A 12,977-nucleotide genomic window follows, 5' to 3' on the forward strand; every position below is an offset into this window, starting at 1 on the left:
CTTCGCGATTTCGATCATCAAACTTATTCTGATCTGTTGTAACGAAGGTCCCATCAGGCGTGCTAGTAGGGGTAGGACAAATTTCTGTGCCTAGAACAAGTGCATCCAAACGACAATACTCGAAGATGGTTAACATGCGCTGCTTCCAGTGGTTGTCATTGCTGCCATTAAATTGTTGATTGTTTTCCAACATCAGGTTGGTCAAGGATGCCATTTGCATGAAGTTTGAGGCAATGTTTAGGCTGACCCATAAAAAAGTGACAAGTACCAAGAAGAGTAGACAGAAAACCCGGAAAGAATCTTCAGTCACAATGCAACTCTACCAGTTTGAAAATTGAGGCACGAAAAACGAGGTACCTAGAAAATTTTGATGAAGACCTAGATGAGGTCTCAAAAAACCCACCACAAATTTGCAAACAAAAAATTTGTCCGGACCCAAAAAGTAGCGCTTCGGGCAAAATCCTAATTGTTGGCTTTGAAGGTGAATTTAGCAAAAAAAATAAAAAAATGGTGGTTTTACAGTCGACCAGTGCTAGGAGGAGGTCACGGTAGGATGGAGGAAAAAACGCAGAGAAACTCAGAACATCGATGCTTGGAGGTCACACAAACAGGCAAAAAAAGACCATAAACCGACGGACATTGAACCTCCAATAAATTGCAAAGTTGCAGTAAAAAACGTAGTGTTTGTTACGGATTTTCAAGATTTGGATAACATCCTTGAATGGCAGACGCGGGTCGACCATACACAGAGAGAACCCACAGTTATGGAAGAAGAAATCATGCCCAAAAATCGTGACTTGGCAGCTGAAAAATAGACCCAAAAAATCATGATATTGAGTCGATTTGTAGACCCTGTGAGTTTTTCAATACTCAATTTGCGTCAACCTTATTTCAGAAAATTCTCCAAGCAGAAAACCCTAAGCGGGTTTTAGAGAAAGTTGACAGAAATAATTTTGAAAAAATTTAAACAAATAATTTCACGAAGAAATTATAATTTTTTTCAAAAAAAATAAAAGTATTAGCTTTGATACCATAAAGTAATCGAAAGATTATTTTGTGTATTGAATAAATAATGAATAATTACAACGAGCTTACAAGCTCATATATACAAAATGGATATACAGAAATTAGAAACTATCAGAAAATAGAAACAATCTACATATGATAGATAGAGCATTAGTAGAAATATTCTAATACATGTCTCACATAATGCCCAACAGTAATCGGCAGTAACAGAATTTATAAACTGCAGCGTAATTTGATCAATTAAATTTAATCATTTTGACTAATAATTAGTAATTATCATAAAAAATTATAAATATGTGCACATATATTTATGTATACATATGAATGTACAATTATATATACATATAAATATATGTGTATATTATTAATTGTATAATACTTATATGTCGAGGGCGACAATGATTAATTTATTTAATAAGATAACTAAATTAAATATAGTTTATCTTTAATCAAATCAAACCGACTGATGCTACAACATTAACACTTTATGCACTTTCAAAGAGTCACAACCTTTCATCAATTCTTCCCATTTTAATCTTCTTCCATTACTCAATTAGTATCTACTATCAACGCTCCCTTCTTTTTTCCTTTTCCTCTTCTAAATGAAATCCTCTTCTCCCTTTTATATCTCATTGAACTTAATTAATTACTGATTTAATTCTTTTATATTTTAATTAAAATTTCATTTATATTCTTTTAACATTTTAATATTATGATTTATTATTAAATCGTATGGGGGACATCATAAACCTGCTCTGTTTATGTATTGAAATTGAGAGCCATCCAAATAGTGTATTTCTGGATCTGGTTATCGTATTGCACTAATTTCCATCTTATATGCAATATTAGAAAGTTTAATGATGAGCTTGTTGTTTGAGCATATTTATGTTACATGTCTTTCAATATAAAATGGATGTCAAGAGTGCATTATGAATTCATATGTGATTTATGATATCTGAAACAAGCAAGACAAAAAGCAGCAAACTCTTGTTTCCCTAACATTTGCAAACATTGTTATTTCAAAAAAAAACAGGGCTGCATATTGCCTTCCTGCAGAAACTCTCCATTGTTAAAATTAAAAATGCTTAGGAGGTCATGGGCGATAACACTGTTAGTCCTTGCTGTGCAACACACTTTTTTGATGAGACATTTCTAACTTGTTTGGATTTATTAGCATGTGAACAAGGAACTGTGTGAACAGAATTTCCAAACAAATAAATAAAAATAGGATTGAAATTTGATTCTATCATTGCTTCAAAAGTGCTGTGAATAAATATCTACCATGGAATGTAACTGCAGTCCACATCTTAAAACTATTCGAGAACGCATAATCTGTGGAAGAAAGGCAGAAATCATATCAGTAGAGGATCTGCAATATCTCTTTCAAGATGTTCAGGACATTCTGAACAATGCATTACAAACAGAACATTTATCTCTGTCTCACTTTGAGGTATGGACAGTTAATTACAACATTCCTTGTTTTACCAGATTGTATTAAATGTTCACAGGCAGGTACTTATCCTGGTTATTGCATTATCTTCCACTATCATATAGTTCTCATTATAGCTCCATTCTATCCCTTAATCCTTCAATTATACATATTCAGGTTGTAACTAAGTTTGGTGTGCTATGAGATTTTGGTGTCTCTGTCTCACTTTGAGGTGTGGACAGTTAATTACAACATTCTTTGTTTTACCAGATTGTATTAAATGTTCACAGGCAGGTACTTATCCTGCTTTCATTTGTTCAGTGTATTGCATTATCTTCCCCCTATCATATAGTTCTTATTATCCTTTAGCTCCATTCTATCCCTTAATCCTTCAATTATACATATGTAGGTCATAACCAAGTTTGGTGTGCTATGAAATTTCGATGTTTCTCTTTTTTATTCATATATCTGATTGATTATAGGCATAGCTGCTGCTGTTTCTGTTTATTTTTAGCCCTACCTGTTTGCTTATATGTTTTTTAACTCTGTCTGACATGTTTTTAATAGTTAGCACTTACAGAAATGGGTGATGTTGGATAGATGGAGTCTCAATCATTAAAATGAATCTGAAGCAAATCAAACAGTTTTGTCTCCTTTATTTTCTTATCCATGCTTTTCCTAAGTTGTACTCTTAGTAGCAATTCAAAAAATAGGAATAATACATTGTGTTTTTTCTTTTGATTTATTATACCTTTAATTTTTATAATGGAGTCTGTGGGGTGATGAGGTACACCTGATGAGGACTAAATAATATTCAAGCTTAAATGCTTATATAAAGTGATGTTTGACAGATAAATATCTAGCTTCATGTGCAGCAGGGCTAGTACAGGCTTTAATGTTGTTTACTAATGAATTCCACATTTCTTGGTACACATTATAGAGAAAGCTTAGGCGAATCAGTGTAGGAAACACAGTTTTCCAGTAGTAAATACTTTTCTCAAAATTCCTATTTTTATGTTTTGGAAAAGATAACTTCCTCAATGCTCAATCTTGCCAGTATTTTCACCAAAAGGTGTCATTATATACGTAAATTACAACATGCCATGATTGTACAATTCCAGCTCTTGATGTGTGTTTTGTGACCACTTCAACATACAAAGGAAATTTCCAACTCTAAACAATGCAACAAGTTTGTGATCAAATGAAGCAACCCCAAGATTTAAAATTCGAACGCGCAACTTTATGTTGGATACAACTCAGTTTATTGATGTGACAGGTTACTAATTATGCGGGGACTTACACTATTCTTCCTAGACTTTATCAATTCTTCTCAAAGTGGCGGGAGCTTGAAACACTAACTTGACTTCAACTTCAAAGAAAAGACAAGGTATGAAGGGTTTAGAGCTATGTTCCCCCGAGTTTCTGGGACGGGGATGGTAGGGGATGGCAGGACGGTTTCCGGGATGACAAATGCTTTTGGCGATTTTGGGGACGGGGGGGATGGCAAATGGGGATGGTTATACATATAGGGAAATTTTAAAATATACACTGAAAATTGCAAATATACATGTCATTCATATGAAACTAAGCACAAAGCATGTCATTTAAACACATGGTTACCAGGAGACCCGTCTCCCCCCTAAAAGTGGCGTCTCGGAGACCGAGACACGTCTCGGAGACTTTTCGCGTCTCCGGAGACCTCAAAAAAGGTTGGAGACTTCATGACGAAGTCTCCTGAAGTCTCCCCGAAGTCTCCTGATAAAATATAAATGTAAAATATAATATTAAATAATTTTATATATTTTAGCCCTCATTTAAATGTTTTTAATGCAAAAATCTAAGGTACTATATGAATTCCGTAACAACTGCTTGGTGATGTACGTCACCTACTGGAACACGATACAAGTCTAAGACAACATATTGGAAGCTGTACAGGATTGCAGTAAAGATCCCAAATCACATAAATTTATGCGGCTGAGGAATTAGGGTGCAAAAACTGTTGTTAGTGCATTAGAAGATAGTATTACGTATGTTACAGAAATCTGATATGCAAATGCTTGATAATAGTATTATTCCTCATGAAAACCAAGCATCTATTTGCTGATAAAGACTCAGCGATAACAGTGATAGACTAGAGGATTTATGTATGTTAACATGAATGTATTTGGTCCCATATTTTTGTTTTTTCAAGAGGATATCATGTTTCAGTTTGATGTATAAGTCATATTTGTTATTCGTACTTGTTTATCTGCTATTGGCAATATCCTAGTACCAATATAGGAATCTTTGTTAGTTGAATCTGTGTAACTGGAAAAAAAACACTATTACAAAATGATTTACTCCCTTTTAAACTAAGCAATCCTAACTCTTAGTTAGAAAATAGAAATCAAGTGTGTCTCTATGCATGCATCGATGTTGAATAATTCAATAATTTTCACAAATTTTTTGTAGCAATGCCAATTTGTCAGGTTTTAAAATCTATTTCAGTAATGTGCTTCTGTCTCTGACCGCTTATTATTATTATAATCTTTGACAGTTTGACTATATGAATCTATTTTAATTTTTAATGTGACAACACTAGTATTATTAATTTATTATTTACTTTAGTCTTTTAGTCTTACGGTATTACTATTTTGAAATTTTGAAATTTTGTATTTACTTTTAGTATTAGACTCTTTAAGTTTAAACTATTAAAAATTTATTTTTATTTTTTTTTAAAAAAAAAAACAATTGCCGTCTCCAAGTACCCCCGTCTCCTATTTGAAAAATTGCCGTACCGGTACCAGTACCAGTACCGGAGACCTCAAAGTCTCGCCGTCTCCCGGTGACCTTGTTTAAACATTATAGAACCTTAAAATACACCATTTGAATGCCATCTAGGAAATAATAACCGATTTCAGTACTTAATTGTCAATATGCATATCAATATGTGAACAAAAAAATTTAAATATAAGTTTAGCAGTGAACAATATCATAAAAATTTGGAAATCTAAATATGCCCAAAGGCTAGAGGGCTGTCATAAAATTTCATCATCATGTTCAAGTTCAACATAGAAGACAAAATATAGAAAAATGAATTGTATTGCTGTTCAAGCTCTTGGAAGCAAAAAAATCACCTCTTCTTGCAAAATGAAAACTTCAGCCAGCTGCAACACACTCCATCTTCACAGGCAAAACCAAACAAATGATAAAACAACCACAATGTGGTCTTTTTTGACGTTTTAGGGCATTTTGGAGAGGCAGAGCCCACTGGACGACCAAGTAAGGACAAACAAAATAAAGCTTTTTGTATTAATTTTAATTTTTAAGCTTCACAAAAAATGGGGATGGCTGGCCATCCCCGGTACGGTTAGGGGACTTTTGGATGTCCCCTTTCTGTATCTTTTCCAGAAGTCCCTGAGTTTCGGAGACATTCCTTGGTGATTTGCAAATTTTGGGGACGGTTGGGGGACATCCTTGTCTTGGAAACATGGGTTTTTTTGGCCATAGGTTTAGAGAAATCTAATCTATTCCTAACGACAATGAAATCAATGGATGTTGCTGTAACGAGTGATTTCCTATAATCAAGCTTTGTTTTGGAAAATGAAACAACTACGCAAAGATGATGCAATCTCTAAAGGAAGCACAAAAGATTTTCTTATATTAATCATTAATCTAAAGACCAGATTCCTGTGCATTCCAAATGAACATTTAAATCGAACTTAGAACTTAAATAAGTCCAGGCTAACCTTACTCTGCAACTTGCAATCAACAAATAACAAAAGGTATGGGCACAAAATTCATCATTTCACATTATCAAATTTCCACAATCCGTTTGTAATGAAGTTTGTTTCTAGATTTGATTGTGTATGTTTTTTAGCATCAATGTTTTGGATCACGCTTCGTAATCTATCATCAACTTTTGATATTTCAAATCCTTTACTATCTCATCCTGATGATGGATCAGAAACTGTGATCTGAAACGTTGATGCTAAAAAACATATATAGTTGAATACAAAAATGAACTTCATTACAAATGGATTGTGGATGCCCTATGGATGTGTTCTGATACATCCACAAGGCATCCACAATTGTTGGATACACAACCTAGACGCATCCGAAGGCATCCTCACACTTCTAAAGAGCATCTGTGGGCCAACAAGAAGAAAAACGTCAAACCTGATTTTAAAACAAAAAAACCACTTCAAATATGTGCTGTTTACCATTTTAATTTTTTTATTTGGCCTCTAAACCCTAAAATAGTCATAATAGAGGCCATTCATTGTTTTTTTGTCTCATTTTGTTTGCAACTAGGCTCTCTTCTCATTTGATCTCCATTTTGGCATTTCAAAGGCAAGGTGATTATTTTGAAGAGGTGTTCCAATACATCCATAGGGCATCCACAACCATTGGATGCACAACCTAGACGCATTCAGAGGCATCCCCGTACCTCTAAAGAGCATCCGTGGGCCAGCAAGAAGAAAAACGTCAAACCTGATTTTGAAACAAAAAAACCAGTTCAAATATGTGCTGTTTGCCACTTTTAAATATATTTTTGGCTTCTAAACCCTAAAACAGTCCTAATAGAGGCCATTCATTATTTTTTCATCTCATTTTGTTTGCAGCTAGGCTATCTTCTCATTTGATCTCCATTTTGGCATTTCAAAGGCAAGGTGATTATTTTGAAGAGGATCATTCGTGGAGCCACTAAATTTTGATTTTGTAATTGTAATGATTTTTTGATTTGCATTGCAATTGTGAACATTGACGTACACAATATGGCTTATTAGTTATTTAAATTTGAAATTTTGAATATTTGTGCACTAGTCGGCATTTAATATTTACTTATATCAATGATGAAGTAGCAACCAACAACACCCCCCCCGAACAAAAAAAGTTTTTTTTTTGTTTTGCATCCGCACATCCGATTTCCGCACCTGCACCCAAATCAACAACTAAGTGTTGAAATAACACACAAAGATCAACCATGTTTTCAATGAAAATTGCATATTAGCTTCAATATTGTCTAGGCAACCATTTCTTGTCTCCTCCTCTAGTTCTATTTGCTATCTAATCTTCTCATAAAAAAATGAGAAATTCAAACGTTTTAGAGACCTCACAATTACAGTGAAGGGCTCAAATTGATATGAATCAACAATTGAGATAATTTATGAAAGCCTAATTAGGGTAAGTTACAACCACTACTTACAAATATTAAATGCTATCCAATGAGAAAACTATGTTGCTTTGAAATACATATCCTTCCAAGAGTGAACCAATGAGAAAATTCATTACAATGATTCTCTAAATGCATTCCACATGCCCACTTGTGAATGAATTTGACTTGTTCAAGATGATTGGGTGCCACCTTAACATGCTTATCTTGTAAACTTCATTAATCCATCATAATGAAAAGATATCTTTTGATACCCAACATCTTAGTCACTATAATGCCTCGACTATATGTACACCCATTATGCACCTTGTGAAAAGTAGTAATGGTTCATGTATGCACAAAGGGTAGTTGCGAATGACCTGCCCTAGTGATTAGTAGTCCATATGGAATGTGCACAAGGGGGCCGCACGAATGGTAGTGGTGCCGTAAGGAAGGCAACAAGGGCTTCGCACAATGGGTTTCATTGTTCAACCGAGATCGTATGGTCAACACTCGACACATGATGTCGTATTGTGTATCCTTGCCGTACAATGTTAATGTTCAACAATTCCACAACTACAGACTGTACAATGAGGCTAGGTGTACCATACGCCTAGCAAATGGTCAAGAGTCAATGTTGTACAGTGTAGGAATTCAAGTGTGTACAAGTAATTAAACCGTACGACCCTACTTGGTGACTTGATGATGAAGTTTGGTGTTGTATGAACCAGTTATAACCTTTTGTATGCTTCGTATGATGGCTCTCATAATCCTTTGTGCACAAATTCGTGGACACCCGATGACAGATCTTGCCCAGTAATGAAATGGATCTAACACTTAAAATAACAAAGATAATAATAATAGATCACACAAAATCTCATTGTTGTCACCAGATTCAGTGACACAAATATATATGTATATTCAGATTCAAATAGCAATGTTTCGATTACATATGCCTCAAACCAGATCCGAACAAATACAGAGCAATCGTTGAGTGACGACGAACAACAGATCTCGCACGAGTGAAATACTCGTATGATATTTTCCCCATGGAAAAATAGGATGGTGTCGAACTGTCAAAATAACACAAGTAGAATAGGGAGGATCTTCCTTCTTCGAAATTGCACACAAACTCCTTCAACCTTCAGCCTCTCAAAATACAAAGAGAAATCCAATCCAATCCATGATCATTACAATGCTCGACTATCTCCTTATAAAGGCTATCGAGAAACATCTAGAGTTTTACAACAGGTCAACAATACTAATATTTTGTTACTTTATTAACTTGAGTCTTGTGTTTATTAATTAATTAAATGCCCTTTTATATTTTATTGAACTTTTAGGACCCATTAATTAATTAAATTATTTTATTAAAATTGGGGATCACAGTCGTAGGGTTCGAGGTTGATGACTATGATGTTTGGCAATGCCAAAAATTTCAAATAAAAAATTGGCATTAAATTTGCTTTTTTAAAATTTTATAATATTTAAAAAAATATGTATGTATAGTAAATTATCAAAATTGTTTAACATTATAACATAGATTTGAAATCATCATAAAAAAAATTACTCTTTAAAAATAAATAAAAATAAAACTAGTTTTTAAATGAAGAAACATTATATTTATAAAACAAAATATAGTAATTAAACTATACCATTTAGAACATAAATCCAAATATTTTATTTTAACTTTACAAAGCCAAGTAAAAATAATAAAAAATACTTAAATTTATGACATTTACGATTACATGCAAATTAAAATAATAATAAATGAACTATAATAAATATTAATATTCAAATAAAAACCAATATACTTAGAAAAAAATAATAATTTTTTTGATTGGTAAATGACTTTTGCTAATAATTTTATTAAACTTAAAATTACATTATTGTTTTTCCCCTGTTCAAAGTGCGGGCATAGGGTAAAAAGAATAGGAAAGTAAACCTCTAGTCTAGCCCATGATGCCTACATCTTGTCTACTTCTAAATACATTTGCCTCTTTATCTTGATAGAGGACTTTCAAAAGGCATACCTTCTCCTACATATTAATCCATATCTAATTCATCATTACATCGTATATGTGAAAATATTACATTTGCTTGAGGATTCATATCCTTTCTTATCTTAAGATTGCGCCTTTCCCGCTTTGTCATGCCATCGAGGTAGATGAGACCGTTTCCAAATCTATAAATTTGTGAACCTGCATTTTGCTTTCAGCTAAGATCCTTGTTAGTAGATCTTTCAACCCCTATTGATGTCGTCAGTAGAAATTGTGTAGCCAACGGGCTCATGTTGTCGGTAAAAAGTTTGTAGCCGACGGGTAGATTAGTATTGTTATTTAGCCGATGGACCCGTTCGGGAAGGTTCGGTGAGAAGTATTTATACCCCATCTTGGATCATTGTAAATCATCTTATCATCAGCATTATGTAATCTCTTGGCATATGTGAATAATAAAAAGAGTACTGTTGTTCTTGTTCATTGTCTTTGCACATTAAACCAACAGAGCCAGAGTTGGTAGAGTTGCCAACGCTAGAGCTTGAACCCTAGGTTCGTTTGGATGTGATTGGTTCAGATGCTGTGGTCACTATTTCATCTTTCTTGTTGGTAGAGGCACAGTCAGCACAGTCAACACAGTCAGCACAACAAAAAGAGAGCATTGAGCCAACACGGACAGAGCAGCTTGAGAGAATGGAGGTGATGGATAGAGCAAGCGCATTTCTGAGGCAGCAGTTCCGAATCATTCCTGTAGAGGTCGGACTGTCCATTTAGTCCTCGAGTCATGGAGGAGTCCCTCTAGGACCAACAACCATATCAGAGCTGCAACAGGTGGTAGTTCCATAGTTCGAGGATGCGCCTAGGAAGGAGGAAATGGCACTGGATGTGGACATGGTTACCGTAATAGTGGCGGAGATGAGTAGTGATGGGGAGTGGACCATGGATGATGTGCCGAAGGAGGATTATGGATCAGATGAGGATAGATGCAGAGACTACCTCAGGGCTATGCGGGTTGCGTTGCAGAAGGGACACAATGTGGCATTGCAGGCTATGGCTCGGCAGAGAGAGTGGCATTTGGTCCAGGCTTATATCAGGGGGAATTTTTCTGTAGTGGTTCCATTCATGTTTTGAGGACAGAGGATGGCCAGCAGTTGAGACACCGGAGATGTTGGCGGATTGGGCCACCGAGTTGAAGTTGGGACTGTGCAACACTCCCATGGAGAAGCTGGCACACGAGATAGTAGGATTATACAAATAAGTCTACTATGGTCGCAGGTGTGCAGAGGCAGCTGGGTGTACAACACACTTGCGGGATAAGGAAGCGGCTGAGCAGGAATTACAGTTAGCAAAGGCCCAGGCTATGGATGCAGTGCTTCTTTTGAAAGAAGCGGTAAAGGTTAACACCCGGATTCAGAAGGATTTGAGCATCCGGACGGAGCAAGTCTATGAATTGCATCTACAACAACATTCTTCAAGATCATAGCCTCTTCTCTAGTGTATATTCTTTCTATATTGTAGCCGACGGGCTCATATTGTCGGTAAAGAGTTTGTAGCCGACGGGTAGATTAGTATTGTTATGTAGCCGACAGACCCCTTCGGGAAGGTTCGGCAGGAAGTATTTATACCCCATCTGGGATCATTGTAAATCATCTTATCATTAGCATTATGTAATCTCTTGGCATATGCAAATAATAAAAGGAGTATTGCTTTTCTTGTTCATTGTCTGTGCGCATTAATCCATTTACCCACGTGGTAAACAATTGAAACATATAATTTTACATACTTTTGATTATCCACAATGAGTATCTTATTTCATTTAACATTTTTGTCATGTTTTTTGGATTGTTTTTCTTTGAATATTGATCCTCTCCCAATTATTTTTAGTGGATTTACCCACTTCTTTAGATCTTTAGGCATATTAAACTAGTTAGGGGAAGCCCTGTTTATAGTAAAAAGTGTCTTAAAGATTTGTATTACTAAATTGAATCTAGTTTTATGATACCAAACATTCGCTTTACTACCTTTATGTGATTTTAATGAAAAATCTGAACAACATGGGTGAAAAGTAAAACTGGCTGTGTATTCATCAAACATAGAGATTTATATTTTTCTTGTTTAAAGCAGAGTATCTAGGTTTTGTTATCTATCTTATCTTCTCATCTTGCTATCTTCTTAAAGCAGAGTAGCAGATTATAAGAACATATTGCTTTCTTATCTACTTGATGAATTCATGTTTCTTCCAAAACACTCTTCAAATTTTCAGAGCTTTAACTAAGATCACTAATAGTATTGTCAACATAGTTTAGGAAATGAGTTTGAATGTATACATGCTTGCTTAGAGGATTCCTAGGAAACAATTTAATACCTCTCTATATAGCGGAAAAAAGGGGATAAGAGAGGAGAACTAATCCTAGATATTAGCCTACTTAAACAAAAGAGAAAGAGCTTTGAGATTAAAAGTGTGAACTTAACTTTCTTAAGCTAGTCTGATTAAGATATCTTCTAAGTCTAGCTAAAGACACTTCTGAGGAAGATTGATTCCCCAAAGTTGTTATATCCATGGAACCTATATGTATCATGGATATAACAACAAAAGGGGGAAGCTTTCAACTTGAAAAAGAAACAAACTAATCGAGCCAAGATTCTGTCCAAGAAGGGAAACACAAGACAAACAACAAAAATCATACTAAAGAGCAAACAAAACAAACAGAGAAGGGAAACTTTTAAGGTTGTAGCCTCAGTTGGATTGATTCGATCATGAGATACATTGTTGTTGGTAAATCATCATTTAGACAAATACTCTTACATCTACTTATATATTATGTTATATATATATATATATATTATTTTTAATATATTATTATTATCTAATGATGGTTAACCATAGAGACATGTCTCCTCTTCTCATATTTATAAGTCATTCAATTCAGCATTTGGAACACACTAATACAATGGCAATGTTAGTACATTTGCAGAAAATGATCCATAAAACTTAAAATGGTATCAGACCGCCAAGCTGCAAATGCAGTGATAGATGAATAGAGGCATGTGCCATATTGAGTGGCTGGAAATGATGAACAGAGGCCTGTGAACTCAATTAAGGGGACTGCAGATTTAAAATGAAGGAGTGTTTCTCGAGTGACTTGCTGGGATGTCTAGAGATTTTTTGGGAAAACATCATTTTGATGGCTCGAGTACAGAGGAGTGTGAGGGTAGACAGCCTATAAAGGAAAGCTTGTCTAGCTGGAAACAACAAGGATAACAGGCTCCTTACATACACTGGATTAGGCAGATAAGAGCAACATGGTACTTATTAAAAGAACTGATCAAACAATATTAATTTCTTAATTCATTTTGAACTGGAATTGCTCTAATAAACAATGGCCAAGAC

At 34.8% G+C, this 12,977-nt stretch overlaps 1 protein-coding gene across 3 annotated transcripts in view; it reads left to right on the forward strand.

The window, feature by feature from the left end:
- GLA1 (Folylpolyglutamate synthetase family protein) overlaps window positions 1–12,977 on the forward strand; it is a 261,863-nt gene that overhangs the window by 39,737 nt on the left and 209,149 nt on the right. For 2 of the 3 annotated variants that reach the window (XM_089795217.1, XM_089795219.1), the window contains exon 3: window positions 2,326–2,476. The exons of the other annotated variant lie outside the window; for it this stretch is intronic. In XM_089795217.1, coding sequence (XP_089651343.1) covers window positions 2,326–2,476 — 151 coding nt within the window. The remainder of the gene's footprint in view (window positions 1–2,325; window positions 2,477–12,977) is intronic. 3 annotated transcript variants of the gene reach the window in all.

Source organism: Cupressus sempervirens, chromosome 8, assembly GCF_028749045.1.
Source record: "Cupressus sempervirens isolate cs-2001-9-10 chromosome 8, ASM2874904v1, whole genome shotgun sequence".
NCBI lineage: Eukaryota > Viridiplantae > Streptophyta > Pinopsida > Cupressales > Cupressaceae > Cupressus > Cupressus sempervirens.